The 12,749-nt window shown below is 41.0% G+C and overlaps 1 protein-coding gene and 1 long non-coding RNA gene across 3 annotated transcripts in view; one reads left to right on the top strand and one right to left on the bottom strand.

Annotated features, from left to right (window-relative positions):
• Window positions 1-12,749, top strand: part of LOC148518853 (alpha-2-macroglobulin-like) — a 229,079-nt gene that overhangs the window by 145,451 nt on the left and 70,879 nt on the right. The window contains exons 19-20 of the mRNA XM_088476974.1: window positions 3,338-3,563; window positions 3,703-3,829. Coding sequence (XP_088333100.1) covers window positions 3,338-3,563; window positions 3,703-3,829 — 353 coding nt within the window. The remainder of the gene's footprint in view (window positions 1-3,337; window positions 3,564-3,702; window positions 3,830-12,749) is intronic.
• LOC148518854 (uncharacterized) overlaps window positions 1-12,749 on the bottom strand; it is a 45,603-nt gene that overhangs the window by 17,381 nt on the left and 15,473 nt on the right. For both annotated transcript variants that reach the window (XR_015878969.1, XR_015878968.1), the window contains exon 2: window positions 3,334-3,545. This is a non-coding gene — a long non-coding RNA (uncharacterized LOC148518854). The remainder of the gene's footprint in view (window positions 1-3,333; window positions 3,546-12,749) is intronic.

Here is a 12,749-nt window from a genome sequence, read left to right as displayed (position 1 = left end):
TTTTGCATAGACAGGAATACAACACAGGAATTAACCAAGAATCATAATAATAATCACGGGTGTAATTTTAGCATACTCAGTCCAAAATAGTAGTTTCAAATAGACCTGTACCTCCTGAGCTGCGCTTTTTGCAAAATCATTGTGATCTGAGTAGGTTTACCAAGAAAGGGTTACATTTAAAAAACAAAATGATGTGTGGTTCCCTCCAATAGCATAACCAGTCCCTGGCTCCATGAGCCAGTCCTGGGTCTAATCATATGGGGGACAATCTAATCATACGGGGGACAAAATGTGTAGGGGTCACCCATACTTTATGAACCAGCACTGGTCTCTGTGAGCCAGTCCTGGTTTTAAAAATGCTGGGAAAAAATTGTGCAAGGTTCCCTGTAATTTTAAAACCAGCACCAGGCTCAAGCTAGCCAGAGTATAATGCCACATCCAGGGGACCCTTTCACAGGGTCACCCCAGCCAAAGCATTAACATCCCAAACTAGTCAGCCCGGGACAGAGATTCCAGGGAAGGTGGCAACCCTCCCAATAAAATGGGACCCCCTCTCCTGAGCAACCATGTTTTCTTTTTAAAACTAGGACCAGCTCACAGAAACCAGTACTGGTTCTTAAAATACTCATGACCCCTACATTTAGTTCCCATATTTTTAGAACTAGGACATGAGCACAGAGCTTCAGGCTGTTTACGCTTTTGGGGTGGAACCCCACATTTTTTTATTTTATTTAACAGAATACACAAATGCAGCCTGCATGTATCTTACTGATATGTGCAGGATGCATGTTCGGGTGTGTTTGGCTGAAGTCGGACACAGGGAACTTGAGGAGAAACACGATCATATAGACCAGGGATGGTGAACCTTTTTTATACTGAGGGCCAGTTTGATATATAGAACATTATTCGCAGGCCTGGTGCAGGCCACGCCCCTCCGTGTGACATCACACAGGGGTGGGGCCACAATCACCTGTGATTATAGCAATGATCAGAGATTCCTGAGGATGCTCTGGGGAGCTGTAAGGGCAGCAGTGTGACTGTCTGAAGCATCCAAAGGATGCTCCAGGTGGCACTGCTGCATAGATTCTGGCTGCAGTGTGCCATTCTAGGCACCCTGTTAGTCAGATGAGGCTGTCATAAAAAAGCTGTACAAAAAGGACAAAAATTGCTGCATTGGTATTGATAAAAGTAATCCAATAGTATAAAAAAAAAGAGAAGTAATAAAAGTGTGCTCTCTATTTTATAGACAGGAAGCTGGTTTCAATAATACCACATATATTTATTCAGACATTATTTATATCTACAAGTATCTCAGTAAAAAAAAATCACATGGATAACAACAAAAATTCCATAAAATAATGTACATTAAATTGCAAAAAAAGCATTTAATAAAAAACAGCACAGGATGTTTCTATGGCCAATATTTAAAAGATCACATGTCACATAAGATCTTTATGTCGCACAGCAAGTTTGCAGAGTGCTTCGTTAATGTAACAAGTTAAAAAAAAAGTAACAGAAAAGTAGCAAAAAAATTGTAGGCAAGATTACGCTTTATAACAAATACTCTGGCAAACCGGTTTGTATACAATTAGATAGTCTGTATAATACTGGCGTCCCAGTATGAATATGGTTTCTATCACCCGATAGATTGCTTGAGAGACAAAGTTACCTCTGTTTTATTGAAAATAATTAGCATGTACCCTTGTGTGTGGGGTCGGTTGATACCAGCATGGCCATGCTGAGAAAAATACCATATACTGGATACTTAGTTAGCTCCTTTGTGGAGCAATGGCTGGAAATGCTGCCATGGCTGATGAATGTAGACGGCTGCCGTTGCAAGCCGAGGGCAATTGCCGGGTCCTGGACCACAGTCTCTCCAGGTGGGAAATAGCAGGCAAATGGAGCCAGTGCAGGTACAGCAAAGGGGAGAGTCTGCAGTCGATGCCATGGCTAATGAATGTAAACGACTGCCACCGCAAACCGAGTGTAATTGCTGGGTCTTGGAACACAGGGCCTGTTTCAGACCCGCTCGCGAGCGCTATGCGCTCGCAAGTGGGTCAATGTTTGGTCACTGCGCATGCCGGAGCGGGCTCCGACGTGCGCATGCTCGAGACCCGGCTAGCGATTTGCGCTCTGTCGCTACGGGTCTCGCACCAAAGGGGGTGATTGACAGCTCGCCCGGTTTGGGAGGCGGGCAGGGGGGGTGGCTGGCCAAACGGAGGCATTCCCATGCAAACGCCTGCCATTTGGGGGCGGCCCCACTGACATCGCCAGTGATGTCAGTGGGAGGGCTTCCGGAAGCTCGCTGGGGCTTGCAGCCACGAGACCCTACTGCAAGGGTCTCATTGCAAGTCTGATGGTCGCGATGGTCTTGACCATCGCGACCATCAACCTGGCCGCTCGCAATAGCTGTGGGTGATCACCCACAGCTATGCGAGCGGCCAGGAGGCCGCACAAAAAAAAAAAACCACCCTGATTCAGAGTGAGCGCTCTTTCAGAGCATCCGGCTCTGAATCATGCCCACAGTCTCTCTGGGTGGGAAACAGCAGGTAACCAGAGCCAGTGTAGGTATAGTAGAGAGGGTAGTCCACAATCAATGTGTTTCGGCCCGTAGGGTGCCGAGACTTTCTCAAGATTGGAGACCTAGGTCTCTAGTGTCTCCTCTTATACCCCTAATGTCCAATTTGTTCAGTCTTTGATCTATTACACCAGAAACTCATTTAAATTCTGTTGCAGTGTATGGTTCCTTTTAAGAGCTTTAATTTTTTGCTATTAGATGAATCACTTGTTTGTGTTAGACATTGCTTTGTCTTATATACATATTTTCATACAAAAAATAAAAAGCTCTGAGGGCCAGACCAAATGATTCCAAGGGCCTTATATGGCCCCCGGGCAGGAGGTTACCCATCCATGATATAGACCATCGCAAAACACAATTCAGCAAAACACAATTCTTGGTAAATTTGAGTGTTTCAGCTGTCAAAATTCTCCCATGTTTCAGCGATGCTGTGACTATTTCAACTTGGACCAGACACGATTCTTAGTAAATTTACCCCTAAGTGTCCATTTGATACCTCATTATTGTATTTTGGGTGCATTGTGAGGTGCATTACTGTGACTACTCAGCATTCAGCTATGTATGCCCTGATGCTACTGGTCAAAGGGAACCAAACTTGGCAAACCCAAAGTCACAAAGTCCATCTTGACACATCATGCACTTATCTATAAAATACAGTCTTGTAAATAGGAGCATGACATTACAAGGAAGGATAAATAATAATGCACTGAAGGATCATATATTTTAATTTCATAATCAATTTTTATTTGTCTTACCAAGAAACTCTGGCAGCGCTGAACTCCACCACAAGGCCCCAGACACCATCACAGACTGGAATGCTGGAGCCCTATGCATGGGCCCCGGTGGTTTTGGTCTCTCTCATCCTTCATCACTACGAGTTTTTCAGCCATTCTTTGTGGATCTCACCCTTCCATATTCTGTGGTACGAGGAGAGTCATTTACCCTCAAAGCCTCTGTCTTCAACTACCTGAAGCAATGCATAAAGGTAACGGAAGTGATTGTGAATAAATAGAGTTCAGAATTAAAACAAGCATTTTCTAGTTAATAAATAGATGGCTAATACCAAATTCCATTCTCCAATTAGACATTATTATGTTGCTTCTTTCTAATTTGTATATTGCCAGGTTCAGATCACCCTGCAGCCTACCCTGGAATTAGAACAGAAAGCATGTGCAGACTGTCAGTATAGCAGCTGCTTGTGTGCTGATCAGAGCAAAACCTTCTATTGGAACCTGAAAGCCTCTAAACTGGGTAAGATGATTCCAGAGCCCAAGGTGGCACTGACAGTTTTGTTGGTTTCAACTTGTAGAGCATTCTGGGCAGGGCCGTAGCTAGGGTAGTGCGGCCGGTGCCATCGCACAGGGCACCACAGGTCAGGGGGTGGTGTTTGGGCCTGTCAAATTTCTGTTTATTATCATTCTTGCTTGTAGCTTCCTCTTATTTCATCCCCAGCATCTCCTGGCCTCTCCTATCTCTTCCCTGGCCCTTCCCCATGAGGTCTTGGCCCTTTCTTGGGTGCATTATGTCCCTTTGAAAAATGAGGGGGACGCCAATGCTCTTTCTGGCACAGGGCACCAAAAAGTCTAGTTACGGCTCTGATCCTGGGAGACATGCAGGATCCCATTTAATGTTTGACATAATCCAACTCTGAAGCAAATCATTCCATTGTGTTTTATTACGTATGCATTTGGGGTTTTAACTTAAGTTGCAGATCAAGATTGCACAAGTGCAACTGATTTATAGCAAGGGAATAAACACGTTTATGGCCTACTCTCAGTCTGCCACATTTCCATTAGCTGGGACATGTAATGCCTCATTACACAGTATTTAGAAATAAACATGCACACTGTACAAAGTCATTTAATTTAAATAAAGACTTGCCTAAGTACATTGAAGCCTAATTCCTTAAGGATTTTCTGTCTTTCTATTTATTCTACTTTCCCTGTTTTCTTATTTCTTCTCTTTCTGTAGGAATCTAGTGATTAAAATTAAAGATCCCTTCTTAGATAACACTATATTTGTTTCATCAGTAGCTGCAACACAAATGTCAGTAACCAATTAGATTGTCTCTTTTATGCTCTAACCAAACAGGGCATACACACTGTGATTGATCAGTTTAAACTAGAGATGTGTGCAAACCCCCATGATTTGGTTTTGATTCTAAATAGTCTATTTTGGTTGTGGTAAAACCACCCTTTTGGTTTTGGAACTGGATTTCTTCCAAATCTGATAAAAAAACAGCTAAAATTGTGTAATTTAGCCAGTTTTTGTTCCTACAGTATTAACATCAATAACATTCATTTCCAGTCAATTTTGACAACCTCACAATTTTCACAAATATTGTCCAAAGGCTGTAGTGAGCATCTAAGTGACAGAGCCGTGGAACAAACACATGGCAGTGTAAAGAAAAAGTACGTATATGAACCATAGTGGCACAGCAGTGGCAGATAGAGTGCAACTTAATAAACTATATGACAATATAAAATGTTTTCATTAATCAAGAACTAATAGCCAAAAATTAAAATCTTAGTTCAAGATATACTGTAATATATTACCAACAAACTTCTCCAAACAGCGAATCACAGGCCTCGGGGCAATAGATGTTAATAATTGTATTTGTCTGTGGAGAAACTCAGATTGAGTCATGATAGAGGTGTCAAAATATGTTGACATTTATTTTAAGCCTGAAGAGTTGTCGTAATGGTTCTCTCTGGTGCACTGAGTTGACTTAACATGGTCACCAGTGGGTTTCTTGGAAATGGTCAGTTTTTTCCTGATGGCAGTATTTGCAGTATAAATGAAAGAAGGAGACATTGTGTCATGTGCCACTTGAGCTGACAACTTGCTTTCAATGAGCTCTTCCCATCTCTTAGGATCTATATCAGTTGGAAGGAAAGATGTTACATAGGACTTAAACCTAGGATCAAGCATGGCTTCCAAAATTAAAAAAATCCAATTGCAAGAGGTTGCAATCCCTTGGTTCCTGGCAAAGTGAAAAAAAAAAAAGGAGAATATTTTAGTTTCATCTCTTCCTTCAATGTCGATAGCTGCTTTTCCAGTAGTTAAATTAAGGGTATGACCAGACTCAGGCTGGCAGTGTCTGAACTCACTTCACTGGTTGCAATTTCGAATGGTTTCAGCAGCTTGCATAAAACCAAGATTATTAAGTGTGCTACAGTAAGATAACATGTCCTTCCTCTCCTTACTGCATCTCATGACCTGATGTCACTGTAACATATAACAGGTTACCATCTGGTCATTTCCATTTGCTTCAGTTGGTGGCATGGCAAACTTAACTTTTCTTGAAGCTGCTGCAATGTTTTACATGTGGTTGCTTAATGCCAAAAATGCCCAGAAATGTGTCAGGCCAAAGCTTGGTGTGTCAATGCTTTGTCCGGGGTGACCCGGTGAAAGGATCCCCTGACTGTGCCATTACATATGGGCTAGCTTGAGTCTGATGCTGGTTTTAGAAATATGGGAAACCTCACAACATTTTTTCCACATATTTTTAAAACCAGGACCGGCTCACAGTGCCCATTGCTAGTTCATAAAATACAGGGGGCACCTACACATTTTGCCCCCCATATTTTTAGAACCAGGACTGGCTCAGGAGCCTGGGTTGGTTATGCTTTGGGGGAGGGAACCCCACATTTTTTCTTTTTTACATTTTAAATCTCTTTATCCTAATTACAGGCAGAAACACAAAAATCACATTGATCTGTGTATGTTTTTGCCAAACACACAGCTCACGAGATACTGTAGTCTATTTGAAGCTTCTATATAGAACCATGTTTGCTAAAATTACACCAATTTGATTTGAAACATGATTCTTGGTAAATTACTAAGTTTTATTCCTGGCTATGAAAAGTACCTGCGAGTTTGGCCGATGGTGTATTCATTTCTATTAGTTTTTTCACCTTATAGATTTCACCGGTTTTAAAGAGAGTTTCATGATTTCTCACCGAAGTTTACCTTTAGCAAATTTCTGAGTTCTAAAAAATGTCCAAACACCTGTGATTGCAATCTTTAGTAAATTTACCCCTCAGAGTGAGAAGGTGGTGCATGCAAGGTTACAGAAGATGCCTGACTGTGATTGGCCCTGGATTTCACAATAGATCTCTAGTATATGAAAGAGCAGTAAAGAGCAATAGCAGAACCAACACACACAAATAAAGGCCATGGTCTGAGCCTTTCCTTGTTACTATGTGTGGTGTATGGCTTGTTACGTTTTTCAGTAGTTACTTTTTTCTTCCTAGTTAGAGGTGATGTTTTCTTAAAGATTCTTAAACATTGTTTAGATTTGGATTGCGCTTTTTTACACCTTCTTCTTACCCCTTGACCTTCTTTAAAAGAAGATGTTGAAGATGTACTATGACTGCCAGCACTAGTACTGGGATACTCCTGTTCTTCTATAGACTGATCCATGATTGATTTATACCAGTACAGAAGTAAAGCTATTGTATTTGAACTTGTAACTGCCACCACACCAAGTCAAGAAACAATGAGACAGAGAAATGAGGCCCTTAAACCTTTACCATGCAGTTTTAGTAAAAGCCTTGAGCAAGTACAGTAGTATACACAGTCTCTCAAAAATACACAATCTTCCCTTTAAATATTTATATTGCATTCAAAAACTTGAGAATTTTCTTTATACTCCCAAAAACTTTTTTTACACTTTAATCATTTTGTGGTGCAGCTGACAGGAACCACTGCACACAGGAAGTTTAGAAATATACACTGGCTTTCAATAGCACACAATCTTCCCTTTAAATTTTGAAATGTAATTAAATTACAAAAAACAATGTGTAAACCACAAAAAGATGTCTTCATTGGGGTAAAGCTCACTCAGACACAGCACAGTATTTTTTGGTCAGCTAAGCTTTATCACAGTACTGCATCTGCCCTCATACTCAATAAATACTGCATTGTAGAAATATTTCCTTGTTAAACAATTGTATGTACAGTAAGTGTAGCTCAATTCAAGGAGCCTATTTGCAGATTGCAGTTTCTTACTAATGTCTGACCCTAACACACAGATTAAAGATAGTTGCTTTGTTTAACACCTTTCCCACCCACTCCAACTACCTACAACTCTATGTAATGGTAATAAGTATGTAGTATTGCAGCACAATTAAAGGCCACATCCTCTTCACGCACTCTCCTGTGTGAAATGGCACCAGATCACAAAGGGACAAACTCTTATATGCAATTTAAAACATGAGAGATACAAGACTTCCAGGATAAAAAAAAAAATTCTCATTTTAAAAACTGAACTTGGTGGGAGGACCCAAACCGGAACTCGTATCCACTCACAAACCCCAAGGTCAAGTGATTTCAGATTTCTGCAAAACCGAACTGTTCATCTTTACCTTAAACATGGGTCTTTGTATTTTATTATGTAACACTACAGGTCTTAGATTGGTTTTACAAGACTCAGGGCCTGATTCAGACCCGGTCGCTATGCTGCCCTCTCTCGCAGCAAAAAAGAGGCCGGGTATGCAAATATGCGATCGCACTGTCTGGCTGAAGGATGCCCTCTGTCTTACAGTGCGACGGCAGAGTGAATGCATGCTGTAGAATAAAGCCGCACACCTCTCATTCATAGCACACGTCATCTCCAGGAAGTGAGTGATTAATCGAGTACATCGAATGACTTTACTGCTGCATGCAGCTCTTGTGGTAGACCTTACCCCACCGCAACAGTGCGATCAGTTCAGCCTGAAATACACCCAAGTCACATGTACAATGACGCTACTTTCCTAATTATGCACTCCCATTAAACTCCATTTTGACGATCAGACACGCCTGCGTTCGTAACACCACTCACCCTTTCCCAAACACCTTCCCCTTTTACCACCCACAAACAGCACATTCTGTCACTCAAAGTAGCAGCTCGCCTGCGGGCTACGAGCAATCAGTTCCCCATCGCAGTGACTGGTTCGCGCACGCAAACTGCGATGCATATGCAGACGGGCAACCATCGCTCAAAGCGAGCGCAACTTAGCGACCAGGTCTGAATCAGGCCCCCAGTGTTTTAGCAGTCATGGGTTTGATGATACTTGCACTATAGTTTTCCAATCAATAGCATACCCAAGCAGTAATACTGTATTTGCCAGGGCTTGCTGTAATTTCGCATAATAACATGCTATATTTTACTTTTCACTCTAACCTTAAATTTACATTATTTAGCTTTAGTCCCCTGCCAACTAGGTTGTGGTTGGTTTCTAATTTGATAGGTGATCCCATACGGCAGGTCTCCCTGTTTCAATTAAATTCTACCTGCCTAGCATAACCTGGAGCTGGTTGCGACTTTTGCAGGATAACCTGCATCAGGCTATAAATTGTTTTTCTTTAATCAATTTTGATGAGGGGATGGGTCCTCGTTTTCCCCATTATTTAATCCATATTATAATTATTTTGCTGTTCAGTCATCATAAAGTTGATGACGGTGGCATATCTGGTATGTGGCTGTATCTAGATATGTTTAAAGCATATGTTGAAAGACTTTAATCACATCTTGATGCTAATACATTGTTGCACATTATTTTGAGTGCATGGGTCTTGTCTACTTTTGGGATCTATCCTCTTGATGTAAAGGAGAACTCCCCAAAAGTCTGATAATCTCTTAGGCATTTTGAAAGGTTAAACAAGTATAATATTAAGATACAGTATGTGCAACTCACATTACTCAGGTAAGGGTGCAAGTTTACACACCAATACTCAGGAAGCAACATTTTTCATCTCTAAGGGAAGGCCACAAGCTCTAACTTCACAATGCCATTGTAAACTCTGCTACTATTCATTGTTATACAAGTAAACCATTTTTTCCTCCAGTGCAGGTGTATTTCTTTGGGACAAACATAGCAGTATGGGCTAGAGGGACAACTTTCATATAACCCAATTTTGTAGCTGTCACAATACCAAGCTTTATCTGCCAATCGCTGCACATTTTCTTTTTGTTATGTATTCTGTTTTTATTAGAATATTTAGAAAAATATAGTTGATAAACATTTCACATCTGATAAACCCAAAACAGATAATAATTGAATAAACATTGAGAAAAAAAAGGGGGCTTAATTACAAATAATGTGTTATATATCAAATATAAAATATATTAAAATAATAAACAAAAATAGAACCTTAAAAGGAAAACATATAGAAGAAAACAATAAGAAAAATCAAAAAGCATCAAGAGAGAGAACAGCAAAGATAGTAGAGAAGAGAGGGGAAGAGAAGAGAAGGGACCATTGCATATGAAAGACTAATAGTAGTTATTGTTCTGAAAATCATAATTTATGTGATAGATGAGGTGGAAGACATATAATTCCTGTATGTATCTGAGGACATATTCCAGCTAAAGGAACCAGGTACTGGTAAAATCAGAGGACTTATCCAAGGAGGAATATAAGATATCTTCCATTGACATAAAATAGTCAAGCCTATGAAACCAATCTTTACGTGTAGGCGGAGTTGTAGATCTCCAAAGTACAGGTATCACAGCACGAGCTGTGTTACTAAGATGGCGAAGCAAGGATTTCCTGAACTGGGACACTGGGATTGAAGAGTGGTTAATCAATAGGATTTTGGGGCCTGTGGGAACAGGAAAACCTAGAATTTGTTGGGAAACAGAAATAACATCAGACCAAAAATTTGATAATAGGGGACAATCCCACCAAATATGTTGGAGAGAACCCAAAGCGGTAGAACATCTCCAGCAGGTATTGGAAAATGATGGGAACATGGTATGCAAAATAGCAGGATGACGATACCATCGCATTAAGATCTTATATTGTGTATCCCTAATGGTGATACAAATGGAGCTAGTGTGGGCTTTAAGAAAAATTGTCTGCCATTCTATATCAGAGAGAGAGAGACCCAAATCTTTCTCCCAGGCCTTAGCCAAAGGTGGGATATAGGACGCCTGACTAGATAATAATAATTGATAAAGGCAGATATTGTATGTGAAGGGGCTAATGGGGTGACACAGTTTCTCAAAATTAGTAAGATCCCTTTTTACCAGGTTAAGCCTATTATCTGAGGTAAGAAATCTGACCGAGGAATGTTCCATCTCTCGCGAACCTCTGAGAACTGTTTAATGCCAGACGCATTCACCAGCTGGCCAACTCTAAAGAGACCCGCCTCGGTCCAATTGGGATAATGGGAATGGTCAATGCCTGGCGAGAACCTTGGATTAGCCAAAAATTAAGTGAGAGGGCCAAAATGTGAGGAGATATTAGGGATAAGCCTCAAAGTCTTCCATAGAAATAGGGTAGGAGAGATAGTTGGGTGAGGAGGGGAGATCTTAGGAAGTGAAGGTAACCATGGCACTATCTCTGGGTGTTGTTTCATGAAGCAGCCTTCAATGGCAACCCATTTCTGTTTCTGGTCCATCCAAGGATTCTATTTAGATGGATGGCATGATAATAGGATTTAATGTCTGGGAGCTGAAGACCACCCATCTGTTTTGGGCATGGTTAGTAAGTCACGTCTGATTCTAGGTCTTTTTTGGGACCAAATAAATCGATGGATTAGTAAAGCAAGTGATCGAAAACCAAGACTCCGGCACAGCAATCGGCAACGCCTGGAGAACATAGAGCAATTTGGGTAGTGTGTTCATCTTCACTACATTAATTTTTCCTAACCAAAAAAGCTGCTTCAGGTGCCATTGAGTATAGTTCGAGTGAATCGAGGAAAGAAGAGGGGAAAAATTTGTTTTAAATAATTGTGACAGATTTCTAGTAAGTTTAATCCCTAAATATGTGATATGGGAAGGGTGCCAGGTGAATGGGAAGGAACCTTGAAGACCCGCTATTGTAAGGGAAGGAGCAGATATATTAAGGGCCCTGGATTTCGAGAAATTAATTTTGAAGTTGGATAATTTCCCAAACTTTTCAAATTCTAACATCAAGTGTGGCAAAGATGTGACTGGTTGAGAGATGGTAGCTAGGAGATAGTCGGCAAACAATGCGAGTTTATATTCTATCCCACCGACTTGTACACCTGAGATATGAGGGTTGATTCTAATAGACCTCACTAGGGCTTCCATGCAAAGCACAAAGATTAGCGGGGATAATGGGCATCCCTGTCGAGTACCATTGCTTATTAAGAAGGGATCCGATAAAGTGCCATTGACCTTCACCCTCGCTGATGGAGACTCATATAGAGCTAAGATCTTCTGTATGGTGAGAGGACCCAGTCCCACATGACCAAGAACAGACCTCATAAAAGACCAGCTAATCCTGTTGAATGCTTTTCAGCGTCAGTTGACAGAAGAATGGTAGGCACATTTGTCTGTGACGCTAACTGAATCAGACTAAGAATTTTAGTAGTTTTATCACAAGCTTCTCTACCCCTGACAAACCCCACCTGATCGTTATGAACTAGCTGTGGGAGAAGTGGATGTATTTTATTGGCTAGGAGTTTGGCATATAATTTAAGGTCAACATTAAGGAGTGAAATGGGTCTGTAGCTTGGACACAGGGAGGTGTCCTTGTCTGATTTAGGGATTACCAAAATATATGCTTCCAGAGATTGCCTAGAAAACTGAGAGTCTGCGGAAATTGCGTTAAGCATTTAGAAGCATAGGGGCCAATTTATCTTTGAAAATTTATAATAGGTGATTGTTAGACCATTTGGGCCTGGGCTCTTACCTGAGGGGGAAGAAGATAAAACAGATTCAAGTTATTTCAATGTGACGGGAAGTTCCAGGGTGTCTATCTGAAGGAGACAAGGTGGGAAAGGAAGCTGTAGAGAAAGAGTCTAGTATATCCTGGGAAGTAGCAGGTGGTGGCAATCCAGAAGAGGAACCCGCCAGGTTATAGAGAGTCGAATAATATTGTCTCAAGCAGGAAGCAATTTTAAATGTCAGTGAGTGAGATGTGCCTGAACTGTCTTTAATAGTTGATAATATAAATCCAGATGCTCGCTGAATCCTCAAAGCCCATGCTAGAAGCTACCCTGGGTTGTTACCCCACTGATAAAACCGGCTTTTACATTTCCGCAAAGATAATTTTATGTTGTCAGAAAGTATCTTATTAAGTTCTGCACAAGCCTCTGACAACTTCAAGTAAGTATCACCAGATAGAGATGATTTATGTGATGTCTCAAGTAGGTTGATACGCTGGAGCAAAGCCGAGATCCATGCAGATTTCTGTTCTTTAATGTAAGAACC

This window comes from Taudactylus pleione, unplaced genomic scaffold (genome assembly GCF_031769625.1).
Source record: "Taudactylus pleione unplaced genomic scaffold, aTauple2 ptg000198l, whole genome shotgun sequence".
In the NCBI taxonomy this organism is placed as follows: domain Eukaryota; kingdom Metazoa; phylum Chordata; class Amphibia; order Anura; family Myobatrachidae; genus Taudactylus; species Taudactylus pleione.
The sequence above is the reverse complement of the archived record's forward strand: the minus strand, read 5'-3'. Positions and strand labels throughout refer to the sequence as shown.